The sequence below is a fragment of the Cyclopterus lumpus genome, chromosome 3, assembly GCF_009769545.1.
Source record: "Cyclopterus lumpus isolate fCycLum1 chromosome 3, fCycLum1.pri, whole genome shotgun sequence".
NCBI lineage: Eukaryota > Metazoa > Chordata > Actinopteri > Perciformes > Cyclopteridae > Cyclopterus > Cyclopterus lumpus.
This window is the reverse complement of record NC_046968.1, coordinates 30,501,343-30,517,296: the sequence shown is the minus strand read 5'-3', so window position 1 is coordinate 30,517,296 and position 15,954 is coordinate 30,501,343. Positions and strand designations below refer to the sequence as shown.

The following is a 15,954-nucleotide window of genomic DNA, read 5'->3' as shown; positions in this document are numbered from 1 at the left end:
GTGAACGGGCTGGGGTGTGATGTTAGACCATGTCCTGGGTGTGAGGTTAGACCATGTCCTGGGTGTGAGGTTAGACCATGTCCTGGGTGTGAGGTTAGACCATGTCCTGGGTGTGAGGTTAGACCATGTCCTGGGTGTGAGGTTAGACCATGTCCTGGATGTAGACCGGACCCGATCTGTTCGCAGTACGGTACGCAAGTACCAATGTTTTGAAGCGGATGCGGGCGGCCACCTGTAACCAGTGAAGGTCGCAGAGGAGCGCAGGATTGTGGGTCAGACATCCACTGAGAGATGTCAGTCAGACATCCACTGAGAGATGTCAGTCAGACAGGCAGAGATTCGTGCTGCTACCTGTGTTTCAGATTGGGGAAACGAGAGGATCAGTTGGGTGTCGTCAGCATAGCTGTGGTAGGTGAAGCCATGAGAGAGAATGACAGAGAGAGAGAGTTGGTGTACAGAGAGAAGAGAAGAGGACCAAGGACTGAACCCTGAGGGACCCCAGTAGTCAGAGGACAAGGCTCAGACACAGATCCTCTCCAGGTTACCCGGTAAGAGCGGTCGGTGAGGTAGGATGAGAAGAGTGAGAGCAGAGCCTGAGATACCAGGTCCTGGAGGGAGGACATGAGGATCTGGTGGTTCACTGTGTCAAAGGCAGCGGAAAGGTCTAGAAGGATGAGGACAGAGGAGAGAGAGGCTGCTCTAGCAGTGTGAAGCTGCTCAGAGACAGCAAGGAGGGCAGTCTCTGTTGAGTGGCCTTGAATCCAGACTGGTGGGGGTCTAGAAGGTTGTTACAGTGAAGAAAGGAGGAGACTTGGTTAAAGATAGCTCGCTCTAGAGTTTTGGAAAGGAAGGGGAGGAGAGAGACAGGTCTGTAGTTGTTGACTTCAGGTCTGTAGTTGTTGACTTCAGATGGGTCGAGAGTGGGTTTCTTCAGGAGAGGGTTGACTCTTGCCTCCTTCAGAGAGTTGGGGAAACAGCCGGTTGAGAGGGAGGTGTTAATGAGATGGGTGAGAAAGGGAAGAAGGTCCGGAGCAATAGACTGGAGAATGTGAGAAGGGATGGGGTCAAGGGGGCAGGTGGTTGGGGGGTCAGAGGTTACCAAGGTAAGAACTTGATTGGGAGACAGGGGGATAAAAGAGGAAAACAAGGGGGAAGAAGGTGAAGTTACTGGAGGTGTAGTTATAGAAGATGGATTAGTAAATGAAGAGCGTATGTCGTCTATCTTTTTTGTAAAGTAGTCAACAAAGTGGCTTGGTAGAAGGGTGGAGGGAGGGGGGGAACAGGGGGGTCAAGGAGGTTGGAAAAAATTAAGAAGAGCTTTTTAGGGTTAGATAAAGAGGATTTGATTCTGGATTGGTAGAACAGATATTTGGCTGCAGAGAAGGACGCAGAGAAGGAGGAGAGAAGAGATTGATAGGCAAGCAGGTCGCTGGCGTGTTTGGATTTTCACCATTTCCTTTCCGATGCTCGCATAGTGGCTCTCTTGACGCGCACCGGTTCAGACAACCACGGAGCCGGAGAGGACTTGAGGACCTTTAGAGTCATAAGAGGACTTGAGGACCTTTAGAATCGTAAGAGGACAGAGAGAATCAAGAGAGGAAGACAGAGTAGAGAGATGAGTGTCAGTGGCAAAGTTAGGCTGCATGAGTGAGAAGGAATCGGTTGAAGGGAGGGCTGACAGAACAGAGGAGGCCAGAGAGGAGAGTGAGAGGGAGAGAGGGTGAGAGGGTGAGAGGGTGAGAGGGTGAGAGGGATAGAGGGAGAGAGGGTGAGAGGGAGAGAGGGATAGAGGGAGAGAGGGTGAGAGGGTGCTGATGTTGCGACGGACAGGTGCAGAGTCCGTTGTGGGAGGGTTGTCGGCTCCAAAGAGTGGGAGAGAATAAGAGATGACGAAATGGTCAGAGACATGAAGTGGAGTTACAGTGAGGTTAGATGTAGAGCAGTTTCTGGTGAACATATAGTCAAGGTGGTGTCCAGCTTTGTGAGTAGGAGGGGAAGGACTGAGAGAGAGATCAAAGGAAGACAGTAAGAGTAGCAGGTCACATGACTTCTCTGTCTGGATGTTAAAGTCACCCAGAAGGATGAGCGGGGGGTTAGGGTTAGTTTGATAACCCTGGGAAGTTTGATAGGAGGACGTCTAGTTCTTCCAAGAAGTCTCCCAAGGAACCAGGAGGACGGTAGAGAACAACAATGGTTAGATGAACCGGATGAGTAACCGTCACTGCATGAAACTCAAAAGACAGTGGGGTAAATGGAAGCGGGTAGAGAGCAAAACTCCATTTGGGTGAGATGAGTAGACCTGAACCACCACCCCGAACAGAGGGTCTGGGTGTGTGGCTGAAGGAGAAGGCCGAGGAGAGAGCAGCAGGGGTTGATGGGTTGTCTGGTGTGATCCAGGTCTCAGTGAGAGCCAGGAAGTCCAGCGATTGCTTGATAGCGAAGCCAGAGATGAAGTCCGCCTTGCGATTAGCTGACTGACAGTTCCAGAGGCCCCCAGTGACGAGGTGCTAGGTCTGTGTGGAGCGGGTGGGATAAATAAGAGAGGAAGGATTTTGATGCATCTGTGAACGAGTCCGCGGTCTATAGTATCTACGAGTAGATGTGCACACAGGTATGGAAAGAAAACACATTATCACAAGGAAATGTATATACTCAGCCACCCTCAGCCACCACCGAAGACTCCCACGAAAGACTCCTAGGTCTTTATCCTCCGAGTCTTGACTCCAACCAAAGACTCCTAGGTCTTTATCCTCTGAGTCTTGACTCCAACGAAAGACTCCTAGGTCTTTATCCTCCGAGTCTTGACTCCAACGAAAGACTCCTAGGTCTTTATCCTCTGAGTCTTGACTCCAACGTAAGACTCCTAGGTCTTTATCCTCCGAGTCTTGAATCCAACCAAAGACTCCTAGGTCTTTATCCTCCGAGTCTTGACTCCCACGAAAGACTCCTAGGTCTTTATCCTCCGAGTCTTGACTCCAACCAAAGACTCCTAGGTCTTTATCCTCCGAGTCTTGACTCCAACGTAAGACTCCTAGGTCTTTATCCTCCGAGTCTTGACTCCAACGTAAGACTCCTAGGTCTTTATCCTCCGAGTCTTCATACGAGGAGTCTTCCCTGATGCTTCAGCTGACGCTCCAAGCCCCAACCTGGTTATACACCCGAGTTGGTGGTAATTGGTTACAGCTGTGTCGAGCCCACCCACAGGTCGTTGAAGGAATTGCCCACTCAGTGATCGATACTGGTAAGCAGGTGATCCTTGCTACCAGTGAAGTCTCAGTTTGCTAGAATGTGAAATTCTTGCCAAACTGATTAAGGACAAAGATCAGTTTACCTCAAGGTAAAAAGTAGAATAAAGTTTAGTCCCTAGTAGATTTGGATTACAGAGCAAATACTTAAATCCTAGCTGGTTTGGTTGACTTTTCAGTCACTTGTGTAAAAAAGCAACAAATCGCAGCTCAAAATGTTCAGATTAGAAAGACAGTACAGACTAGCATTCTAGTATACCTAAATACAGCAGATACAGTAGTAATATAGCAGAGAAACCTCTTTAAAGAATATACTCAGCAAGATACAGGAAGTCCCAGAAGTCAATGGACACAACACACAACACACACCACTGTGATCTACACACACAACATACAACACTGTGATCTACACACACAACATACAACACTGTGATCTACACACACAACATACAACACTGTGATCTACACACACAACACACAACACAGTCCCTGTGCAGAGACCTCTGAACCGGCAGCCTGTTAGTCTGTATTGAGCTCAGGACGAAGCAAAGGATTGTGGGATTAAATAAGAGGGCGGAGCCTCATGGAACAATGTCCATTAAGAGGCGTAGTTTCTCGGGTCAAAGGTTACACCATTAAGGTAATGTCACAGCTGGCCCACCCTGCTGGTGGGTTCATACTGGCTGAGAACTACATTACCCAGGATGCATAGTGCGCACCGATACATGATCCTGTTGTTTTAGGATTCTTTACAGCAGGTCTGAAACCAGTTCAACCAGTTTAACCAGTTTAACCAGTTTAACCAGCATTAGCTCGGATGTAATGGAAGTCAGTCCATTTAAAGTGTTTCCAAATTCAAAGTATTAAATAATCATGAATTACAAACGTGACACAAAAATGTTTCCTTGAACAGAGACCTGATACGTTATGAATCTTATCTTTGAAGTTTAGATATTAAACATAAATACTGAATATTTTATAAAATGTAAAAGCTGTAACCAGAGTCACAGAGCGTCACATTCACGGTGAGTATAAACTGTTGATTTTAAAACCTGATTCTGGATCAGTGTTGGACGGATTCATAACGTCTGGATAACAATGTTTTTAACGTGATGCTGACACAAACTGCAATTCTTCAAATGACCACTAGAGGCTCCAACAGAGTCTGTCCTCATAGATGGTAACATATCCAACTGGTGGTCAGTAGAGAGAATGCAGCTTTAACACATGGAGCATAGACTTCTATACAACCAGAGGAGTCGCCCCCTGGTGGTCAGTAGAGAGAATGCAGCTTTAACACATGGAACATATACTTCTATACAACCAGAGGAGTAGCCCCCTGGTGGTCAGGAGAGAGAATGCAGCTTTAACACATGACGCATAGACTTCTATACAACCAGAGGAGTCGCCCCCTGGTGGTCAGGAGAGAGAATGCAGCTTTAACACATGAAGCATATACTTCTATACAACCAGAGGAGTCGCCCCCTGGTGGTCAGTAGAGAGAATGCAGCTTTAACACATGAAGCATATACTTCTATACAACCAGAGGAGTCGCCCCCTGGTGGTCAGGAGAGAGAATGCAGCTTTAACACATGACACATAGACTTCTATACAACCAGAGGAGTCGCCCCCTGGTGGTCAGGAGAGAGAATGCAGCTTTAACACATGAAGCATAGACTTCTATACAACCAGAGGAGTCGCCCCCTGGTGGTCAGTAGAGAGAATGCAGCTTTAACACATGAAGCATATACTTCTATACAACCAGAGGAGTCGCCCCCTGGTGGTCAGGAGAGAGAATGCAGCTTTAACACATGACGCATAGACTTCTATACAACCAGAGGAGTCGCCCCCTGGTGGTCAGTAGACTGCAGCTTAAGGATACATTAAATAACTAAAGGTTGCTGCCTGGTCTAGAGCTAATCACACCCTTCATCTACCCCTGTGACCTCTGACCTCTGATGTAAATGCCCCACTTTATTCCATCAAAGGAACGTTTCCTCTGCACATAATCCAGGAGGAGATTAGGTTTTTTCATCACATAAGAGGAAAACCATCACAATAAGATATGAAGGAGGATGAATCATAGGTGAAGAGCACAGCAGCTTTATTGTTGCATAGATGGAAGATGGATTTGAAAGAACACAGAATAACAGTTGCGTCTGTCCGACCTACCAGAGCTCTCCTCTTCATGCACTCCATCACCATGAGGAACATCTGCTGCGCCTGGCTGCGGCTGTAGTTGAAGGTCTTCTGGATGGTGACCAGTAGCTGGTCTTTGACGCTGTCGCTCAGCAACCTGAGCAGGAGAAACAGCGGAGGGTCAGGTGGTCACGTGACCATCCAGAGCAGGAGAAACAGCGGAGGGTCACGTGGTCACGTGACCATCCAGAGCAGGAGAAACAGCGGAGGGTCACGTGGTCACGTGACCATCCAGACCATCCAGGCAGAGGCGGTCTCCCAGCCCACATGGAGGGTGTGTCCCTCACCCGTCTTCTCCGCAGTATCTGTGTGCGAAGGAGATGATGTCAGACGCTCGACCGCTGCCGTCACAGACCACGACGGGGACGGGAGGCTCCTCCTTCAGACTCTCCAACACGATAGAAATCACGTTAGGACCCCCCTCCAGGATCAGGCACACCACAGGGACGCCCTGACCCAGACCTGAGACACAGAACACAGAACACACTCAGGGTTTGTAACAGGGAACCGCAAGGACCGCTGGAACAACAACAACAACAACATCAACATCTACATAAACAACATCAACATTAACATGACCATCAACAGTAACATCAACAACCTTAATATGAAAAAACATCAACAACAACCGTAACAACAACATTAATATCAACATCAACAATAATAACATCATCATCAACATAAACAACAAAACACATTTTCCACACAGGAGCTCACAAACACATGAATGATGCTCTGGTCTCTGGTGTTTCTGGTGTCTCTGGTGGGTCTCTGGTTCCTTTAGTGTCTCTGGTGTCTCTAGTGTCTCCGGTTCCTCTAGTATCTCTGGTTCCTCTAGTGACTCTAGTGTCTCTGGTGTCTCTAGTGTCTTTGGTGTCTCTGGTGGGTCTCTGGTGTCTCTGGTGTCTCTGGTTCCTCTAGTATCTCTGGTTCCTCTAGTGACTCTAGTGTCTCTGGTGTCTCTAGTGTCTTTGGTGTCTCTGGTGTCTCTGGTGTCTCTAGTGTCTCTGGTTCCTCCAGTGTCTCTGGTGTCTCTGGTTCCTCTAGTGTCTCTGGTTCCTCTAGTATCTCTGGTTCATCTAGTGACTCTGGTGTCTCTAGTGTATTTGGTGTCTCTGGTGTCTCTGGTGTCTCTAGTGTCTTTGGTGTCTCTGGTGTCTCTGGTTCCTCTAGTGTCTCTGGTGTCTCTAGTGTCTCTGGTGTCTCTAGTGTCTCTGGTTCCTCCAGTGTCTCTGGTGTCTCTGGTTCCTCTAGTGTCTCTGGTTCCTCTAGTATCTCTGGTTCATCTAGTGACTCTGGTGTCTCTAGTGTCTTTGGTGTCTCTGGTGTCTCTGGTTCCTCTAGTGTCTCTGGTTCCTCCAGTGTCTCTGGTTCCTCTAGTGTCTCTGATGTCTCTGGTTCCTCTAGTGTTTCTGGTTCCTCTAGTGTCTATGGTTCCTCTAGTGTCTCTGGTGTCTTTAGTGTCTCTGGTGTCTCTAGTGTCTTTGGTGTCTCTAGTGTCTCTGGTTCCTCTAGTGGCTCTGGTTCCTCTAGTATCTCTGGTTCCTCTAGTGACTCTAGTGTCTCTGGTGTCTCTAGTGTCTTTGGTGTCTCTGGTGGGTCTCTGGTGTCTCTGGTTCCTCTAGTATCTCTGGTTCCTCTAGTGACTCTAGTGTCTCTGGTGTCTCTGGTGTCTCTGGTGGGTCTCTGGTGTCTCTGGTGTCTCTGGTTCCTCTAGTATCTCTGGTTCCTCTAGTGACTCTAGTGTCTCTGGTGTCTCTAGTGTCTTTGATGTCTCTGGTGTCTCTGGTTCCTCTAGTGTCTCTGGTGTCTCTAGTGTCTCTGGTGTCTCTAGTGTCTCTGGTTCCTCCAGTGTCTCTGGTGTCTCTGGTTCCTCTAGTGTCTCTGGTTCCTCTTGTATCTCTGGTTCATCTAGTGACTCTGGTGTCTCTAGTGTCTTTGGTGTCTCTGGTTCCTCTAGTGTCTCTGGTTCCTCTAGTGACTCTGGTTCCTCTAGTGACTCTGGTGTCTCTAGTGTCTTTGGTGTCTCTGGTTCCTCTAGTGTCTCTGGTTCCTCTAGTGTCTCTGGTTCCTCTAGTGACTCTGGTGTCTCTAGTGTCTTTGGTGTCTCTGGTGTCTCTGGTTCCTCTAGTGTCTCTGGTTCCTCTAGTGACTCTGGTGTCTCTAGTGTCTTTGGTGTCTCTGGTGTCTCTGGTTCCTCTAGTGTCTCTGGTTCCTCTAGTGTCTCTGGTGTCTCTAGTGTCTCTGGTTCCTCCAGTGTCTCTGGTTCCTCTAGTGTCTCTGGTGTCTCTATTGTCTCTGGTTCCTCTAGTGTTTCTGGTTCCTCTAGTGTCTATGGTTCCTCTAGTGTCTCTGGTGTCTTTAGTGTCTCTGGTGTCTCTAGTGTCTCTGGTTCCTCCAGTGTCTCTGGTTCCTCTAGTGTCTCTGGTGTCTCTATTGTCTCTGGTTCCTCTAGTGTTTCTGGTTCCTCTAGTGGCTCTGGTTCCTCTAGTGTCTCTGGTGTCTCTGGTTCCTCTGGTGTCTCTGGTTCTCTAGTATTTCTGGTTCCTCTAGTATCTCTGGTTCATCTAGTGACTCTGGTGTCTCTAGTGACTCTGGTGTCTCTAGTGTCTCTGGTTCCTCCAGTGGCTCTGGTTCCTCTAGTGTCTCTGGTTCCTATAGTGTCTCTGGTGTCTCTGGTTCCTCTAGTATATATGGTGTCTCTGGTTCCTCTAGTGTCTCCGGTGTCTCTAGTGTCTCTGGTTCCTCCAGTGTCTCTGGTGTCTCTGGTGTCTATGGTGTGTCTCTGGTTCCTTTAGTGTCTCTGGTGTCTCTAGTGTCTCTGGTTCCTCCAGTGTCTCTGGTTCATCTAGTGTCTCTGGTCTCTCTAGTGTATCTAGTGTCTCTGGTTCCTCCAGTGTCTCTGGTTCCTCTAGTGTCTCTGGTTCCTCTAGTGTTTCTGGTTCCTCTAGTATCTCTGGTTCATCTAGTGACTGGTGTCTCTAGTGTCTCTGGTTTCTCTAGTGTCTCTGGTGTCTCTAGTGTCTCTGGTTCCTCTGGTGGCTCTGGTTCCTCTAGTGTCTCTGGTTCCTCTAGTGTCTCTGGTGTCTCTAGTGTCTCTGGTTCCTCTCGTGGCTCTGGTTCCTCTAGTGTCTCTGGTTCCTCCAGTGTCTCTGGTGTCTCTAGTGTCTCTGGTTCCTCTAGTGGCTCTGGTTCCTCTAGTGTCTCTGGTGTCTCTAGTGTCTCTGGTTCCTCTAGTGTCTCTGGTGTCTCTAGTGTCTCTGGTTCCTCTCGTGGCTCTGGTTCCTCTAGTGGCTCTGGTTCCTCTAGTGGCTCTGGTGTCTCTGGTTCCCACAGGTCACATGGACACAGAACGTGGGAGTGAGGAGGGAAACCTGGTGTGTTCCTCACAAAGGTTCTTAAGTTCCCACCAGAGGAAGGCGAAGCGCCTGATTGGCTCGCCAATAAAGTAAATATTCTGCTGCATTAGCTGCTACTAGCGTAACACACCACGATCGAACTGTCAGAGGTGCATTGTGGGTAACTTTACAATTAAAATGTGTGGAGTAAAAAAACAGTTCTGCTGCATTGAGTTTAAACTAGAGATTGATCCAGAAATATTAAAATATCCATACTATGGATAGCAGCTTTAGCACATAGCATACCCTACACTCAAAGAACCAGGAGGCTGCCGTCTGCTATTTTTACACATTCAAAGTTAATTGGAATATTTTGGTCAGTTTAAAGTATCCATCATGAGAAGAGAAATTACTCTTAAGAGCACCAAACACGTTGAAGTTGTTATGAGATATCGTTATGGAACTGTACTCGTGGTGCGGTGCGCTGGCCCTTTAAGCAGGTCACACGGTGTCACGTGACTCACGCGTGTTGATCTTCTGCAGTGCGATGTGTTTCTCCAGCTGCCGGCGGAGGCGGACCTCGGCGCCGTACTTCCCGGTGGTCCCATTGTCGGACAGGATGAAGTGGGAGTGGCTGCTGTTCAGGACCGACAGCTTGCTGAGTGGGTTGGACATGGTCTGGTAGGGCCGGGTCACCTGGAAGGACGGCCCACGCGATTGGTCCAATCGGAGGTGGGAGGAGTCACAAAGGAGTCTCAAGTCAATGATTTATTAAACATTACGGAAAAGAAGTGCACCTCTAGTGGGCCCGGCTGGTAATGCAGGCAGAAGATCAGTTAGGTAAAGAGGATCCAGAATCGAATCCTCTTTATCTAACCCTAAAAAGCTCTTCTCAATTTTTTCCAACCTCCTTGACCCCCCTGTTCCCCCCCTCCCTCCACCCTTCTACCAAGCCACTTTGTTGACTACTTTACAAAAAAGATAGACGACATACGCTCTTCATTTACTAATCCATCTTCCATAACTACACCTCCAGTAACTTCATCTTCTTCCCCCTTGTTTTCCTCTTTTATCCCCCTGTCTCCCAATCAAGTTCTTACCTTGGTAACCTCTGACCCCCCAACCACCTGCCCCCTTGACCCCATCCCTTCTCACCTTCTCCAGTCCATTGCTCCGGACCTTCTTCCCTTTCTCACCCATCTTATTAACACCTCCCTCTCAACCGGCTGTTTCCCCAACTCTCTGAAGGAGGCGGAGTCAACCCTCTCCTGAAGAAACCCACTCTCGACCCATCTGAAGTCAACAACTACAGACCTGTCTCTCTCCTTCCCTTCCTCTCCAAAACTCTAGAGCGAGCTATCTCTAACCAAGTCTCCTCCTTTCTCCACAGCAACAACCTTCTAGACCCCCACCAGTCTGGATTCAAGACAGGCCACTCAACAGAGACTGCCCTCCTTGCTGTCTCTGAGCAGCTTCACACTGCTAGAGCAGCCTCTCTCTCCTCTGTCCTCATCCTTCTAGACCTTTCCGCTGCCTTTGACACAGTGAACCACCAGATCCTCATGTCCTCCCTCCAGGACCTGGTATCTCAGGCTCTGCTCTCACTCTTCTCATCCTACCTCACCGACCGCTCTTACCGGGTAACCTGGAGAGGATCTGTGTCTGAGCCTTGGCCTCTGACTACTGGGGTCCCTCAGGGTTCAGTCCTTGGTCCTCTTCTCTTTTCTCTGTACACCAACTCTCTTGGCTCTGTCATTCTCTCTCATGGCTTCACCTACCACAGCTATGCTGACGACACCCAACTGATCCTCTCGTTTCCCCAATCTGAAACACGGGTAGCAGCACGAATCTCTGCCTGTCCGACCGACATCTCTCAGTGGATGTCTGACTGACATCTCTCAGTGGATGTCTGATTGACATCTCTCAGTGGATGTCTGACCGACATCTCTCAGTGGATGTCTGACTGACATCTCTCAGTGGATGTCTGACTGACATCTCTCAGTGGATGTCTGATTGACATCTCTCAGTGGATGTCTGACTGACATCTCTCAGTGGATGTCTGACCGACATCTCTCAGTGGATGTCTGACTAACATCTCTCAGTGGATGTCTGATTGACATCTCTCAGTGGATGTCCGCTCACCACCTGAAAATTAACCCGGACAAGACTGAACTTCTCCTCCTTCCAGGAAAAGGCTCTCCCACCCACGACCTATCTATTAACTTCAACGACTCAGTGCTGGTTCCGACTCCGACTACCAGGAACCTCGGAGTGACGCTCGACAGTCAACTCTCCCTGACTGCCAACATTGCCGCAATAACACGCTCCTGTAGGTACATGCTGTACAACATCAGGAGAATCCGACCCCTTCTCACTCAGAAGGCGGCACAGGTTCTGGTCCAGGCTCTGGTCATCTCACGGCTGGACTATTGCAACTCCCTCCTTCAGGTCTACCTGCTAATGCCATTCGACCTCTACAGCTCATCCAGAATGCAGCTGCTCGACTGGTCTTCAACCGACCGAAATTTACCCACAATCCTTCGCTCCTCCGCGACCTTCACTGGTTACCGGTGGCCGCCCGCATCCGCTTCAAAACATTGGTACTTGCGTACCGTGCTGCGAACAGATCGGGTCCGGTCTACATCCAGGACATGGTCTAACCTCACACCCCAGCCCGTTCACTTCGCTCGGCTTCTGCCAATCTGCTTGTAGCTCCGTCACTTCGAGCTAAATCACGACTGTTTGCTGTGCTGGCTCCTCATTGGTGGAACGAGCTCCCCATTGACATCAGGACAGCAGAAAGTCTCTACATCTTCCGGCGCAAACTAAAAACACATCTTTTTCGACTATACCTTGAATAGGTAGCACTTAAATGCCGTAGTAGCACTTAAATGTCCCTTACCGATAGCACTTTAGTAGCACTTAAATGTCTCTTACTGATAGCACTTTGTAGTTTAACTTTATTGAAGAAATTGTACTTGCTTGATTCTTGTTGTTCTGAGTTTGGACTCATGGTTTAATGCACTTATTGTAAGTCGCTTTGGATAAAAGCGTCAGCTAAATGACATGAAATGTAATGTAATGTAATGTAATGTAATGTTATGTAATGTAATGTAATGTAAAGATCGTTAAAGGTGTCATTCAGGTCTGATTCATCTGGTTCAGTCTGGTCTGGTCTGGTTGAGTCTGGTTCTGGTTCTCTCTGGTTTCGGTGTGGTTTTGGTCTGGATTTTGTTTGGTTCTGTTCTGATTGAGTCTGGTTTTGGTCTGGTTTAGTCTGGTTCTGGTTCACCCTGGTTTTGGTCTGGTCTTGTCTGGTTCTGGTCTGACTGAGTCTGGTCTTGCTGGGTTCTGGTCTGGCTCCTCTTACATCCTTCCCGATGAGGTCCTCCTTGTTCTCGATGATCCCCCATGGTGCGATGCCGATGGCCCAGACTTTCCCTCTGGACTTTGACGAGTGATCCTTAAGAGCGTCTCCAACGTGGCGGATCACCCCTGAAACAGAGACCAGGATCCAGTCAGGAAGAGGTCTGGTGGTCCACTTCATAGACATCGTACATCATTTCATGTGTTTATTAACTGGGTAAAAGAGTAAAAACCAGTCGGGGACTGGTCTGGTACCAGTGCTGACTCCCCCGGTGAAGATCCAGGCCCCGGTGGTCACCGCGGCTTTGATCAGTCCTTTACCAAAAACCTGCTTCAGTTTGGGGGGCAGGTCGAAGTTCTGCAGCCCTCCGTGGACCGAGATGAGCAGCGTGGGGAGCTCCAGCTGCCACTCCTTCACCATCAGGTGGAGCAGCTGGTCCGGCTTAGAGTCGTAGGAGACCCGGATGTACTGGAGGAGGAGGAGGAGGAGGAAGAGGAGGAAGAAGAGGAGGAGGAGGAGGAAGAGGAAGAAGAGGAGGTGGAGGAGGAGGAAGAAGAGGAGGAGGAAGAGAAGGAAGAAGAGGAGGAGGAGGAGGAAGAGGAGGAAGAAGAGGAAGAAGAGGAGGTGGAGGAGGAGGAGGAAGAGGAGGAAGAAGTAGGAGGAATATTATTATTATTGTAATGTTAATATATTCAATACTGGTACACATTTATTTCATTTAACTTGTTGATTTGTAAATGTTATATGAATATTTAATATATATCAGATTTTACAATGTAATTAAATAAAGAAATATTTAAATTAAAATGGTAATTGTGATGTCATGGGTTCTAATAACAGAGCACCGTGGCCTTGTTGATGAGTCCTCCTCCCTGGAACTCGATGACCCCGTAGGCGTCCGTGGACGACGCCTGGCTGTGCTTCGGGGGGCTCCACCTCTCTGCAGCCTGGACCTCCAGCTGGACCAGGGGGGCCCCCTCCTCTCTGGAGCTGTGCTGAGTCACCGGCAGACCACAACCGCACCTGAAACCAGACCACGCGTCAACGAGGCAGAAGATAGACCACAATATATACATATTAATGTTCTGGTTGTCAGGACCTGCTGGCGTCTCTGCTGGGGACCACCTGGACACATTCCCTCTTCTGGAAGGTTCTCTCGATCCACGCCCTGTGAGTCTGAACAGGAAGGAGACTCCATGAAGCCATTTACTGGGTTACGTCGCTCATAGAAGATGGAAGGATACGGTTGTTTTTCCCTTCAAAATAAAAGTTCTGGTCCTCTCAGAACCCAAGAAGTAGAACTAGAACACGTCTTTAGTGACACAGTTACTATGACAACAAGTCTGAGAGGAGATGCTAGCAGAAAGTGTCCAAAAACATATAAATATTAAATAATAATCAGGTGTTCCCTGGTCAGAATAAAGAGAGTACACCTGTAAAATATATATTTATGAACGAAGATCGGAGTTTAAATCTCAGATTGATAAATAGAATAGAAGCAGGGGGTGGGGTATCACATCATTCTGAAGATCCACTAACTGGATCTGGCTAATCACTGGCAGAGGGGAGCTTTTATTTCTTTAGCCTCTCGTCTTAATCCGGTCCTTTAAACCAGAGTCCGGACTGAGCACTCTGTGGATACCCGTTCAGGTCTCTCTGGGTCACGATGTGGACCATAACGTAACGGATGGTTGTATATTAGTGAGAGAGGATGGGACAGGAAGTAATCCAGTTTGGCTCAATACAGCCGAGTACAAGAAGAGAACCTTTAAATAGTCCCAGGGGAGCTCTTCATTGGTTCCTTCATCTCGTTGGACCACTCGGTAAGAACCATACCCTGTACAGGAAGTGGACGCCGTCATGGTGACGTCTCTGGTTGGTTTCTTCATCTGGTTGGACCACTCGGTAAGAACCATACCCTGTACAGGAAGTGGACGCCGTCATGGTGACGTCTCTGGTTGGTTTCTTCATCTGGTTGGACCGCTTGGTAAGAACCACACCCTGTACAGGAAGTGGACGCCATCATGGTGACGTCTCTGGTTGGTTTCTTCATCTGGTTGGACCGCTCGGTAAGAACCACACCCTGTACAGGAAGTGGACGCCATCATGGTGACGTCTCTGGTTGGTTCCTTCATCTGGTTGGACCGCTCGGTAAGAACCACACCCTGTACAGGAAGTGGACGCCATCATGGTGACGTCTCTGGTTGGTTCCTTCATCTGGTTGGACCGCTTGGTAAGAACCACACCCTGTACAGGAAGTGGGTGCCGTCATGGTGACGTCTCTGGTTGGTTCCTTCATCTGGTTGGAACGCTTGGTTGGTTCCTTCATCTGGTTGGACCGCTCGGTAAGAACCACACCCTGTACAGGAAGTGGACGCCATCATGGTGACATCTCTGGTTGGTTCCTTCATCTGGTTGGACCGCTTGGTAAGAACCACACCCTGTACAGGAAGTGGACGCCATCATGGTGACATCTCTGGTTGGTTCCTTCATCTGGTTGGACCGCCTGGTAAGAACCACACCCTGTACAGGAAGTGGACGCCGTCATGGTGACATCTCTGGTTGGTTCCTTCATCTGGTTGGACCGCTTGGTAAGAACCACACCCTGTACAGGAAGTGGACGCCATCATGGTGACATCTCTGGTTGGTTCCTTCATTTGGTTGGACCGCCTGGTAAGAACCACACCCTGTACAGGAAGTGGACGCCGTCATGGTGACGTCTCTGGTTGGTTCCTCTATCTGGTTGGACCGCCTGGTAAGAACCACACCCTGTACAGGAAGTGGACGCCGTCATGGTGACGTCTCTGGTTGGTTCCTTCATCTGGTTGGACCGCTTGGTAAGAACCACACCCTGTACAGGAAGTGGACACCGTCATGGTGACATCTCTGGTTGGTTCCTTCATCTGGTTGGACCGCTTGGTAAGAACCACACCCTGTACAGGAAGTGGACACCGTCATGGTGACGTCTCTGGTTGGTTCCTTCATCTGGTTGGACCGCTCGGTAAGAACCACACCCTGTACAGGAAGTGGACGCCGTCATGGTGACGTCTCTGGTTGGTTTCGGGACGTTTTGAAGCCTCGACTTTGGCAAATTGGCCGTCGCCATCTTGTTTTTATCTTTTTGCAACCAGGGAACAGGAAGTGACGTAGAAAAGTATCGGCTAGCTAACATTAGCTGACAAGCTAACCTGCATCGACCCTTTTTGAGCCCAGTTGTTAAAACAATGTTCAGTTAGCATGTTTTATAATTAATCTAAGAATTAAACATTAATAAACGTGTTTTATCCGACAGCAGATCATCAATAAGACAATCAGGTGTTGATAGTTTATTGATTGATAGTTCTGTCAAAACATAATAAAAACAATAAAGATAACGTCATAAATATATATATGTTATATATATATATGGAAACGTTAATGTATATATATAAATATAATATATTCAAAAAATATATAGGAGGGGGAGAAAGAGAAGAAAGAGGAGGTGGAGATGGTAGAGGAAGGCAAAGGAGAAAGAAGAGGAGACGACTGAAGAGGGAGAGGAGGAGAAAGAGGAGGAGAAAGAAGAGGAGAGGGATGGACTGTGAGATGAGATTCATAAAATGATTTATTGACAGAGATTTCACTTCCTGTTTTCTGTTGGTTCTCCAATCAGATCTCAGACTGCAGGAGGACCTAAACCTGATCCACCTCAGACACTCAGAACATGAACCCGTCCTACCTTCTGAGATGCAGACGACGCGCTGCGTTTGACGGACGATCTTTTGAAGGACCCGTTCGTGCCTCTCCTCCCTCGGCCGTCCAT

At 48.5% G+C, this 15,954-nt stretch overlaps 1 protein-coding gene across 1 annotated transcript in view; it reads right to left on the bottom strand.

Annotated features, from left to right (window-relative positions):
- The window catches only part of LOC117728900 (transient receptor potential cation channel subfamily M member 1-like), a 59,159-nt gene extending 43,205 nt beyond the window's left edge, over positions 1 to 15,954 (bottom strand). Inside the window, exons 1-8 of the mRNA XM_034529825.1 lie at positions 15,871 to 15,954; positions 13,249 to 13,325; positions 12,995 to 13,172; positions 12,404 to 12,617; positions 12,153 to 12,277; positions 9,307 to 9,478; positions 5,732 to 5,906; positions 5,418 to 5,541 (exon numbers count right to left, since the gene is read on the bottom strand). Of these exons, the coding sequence (XP_034385716.1) occupies positions 5,418 to 5,541; positions 5,732 to 5,906; positions 9,307 to 9,478; positions 12,153 to 12,277; positions 12,404 to 12,617; positions 12,995 to 13,172; positions 13,249 to 13,325; positions 15,871 to 15,954 (1,149 nt within the window). The remainder of the gene's footprint in view (positions 1 to 5,417; positions 5,542 to 5,731; positions 5,907 to 9,306; positions 9,479 to 12,152; positions 12,278 to 12,403; positions 12,618 to 12,994; positions 13,173 to 13,248; positions 13,326 to 15,870) is intronic.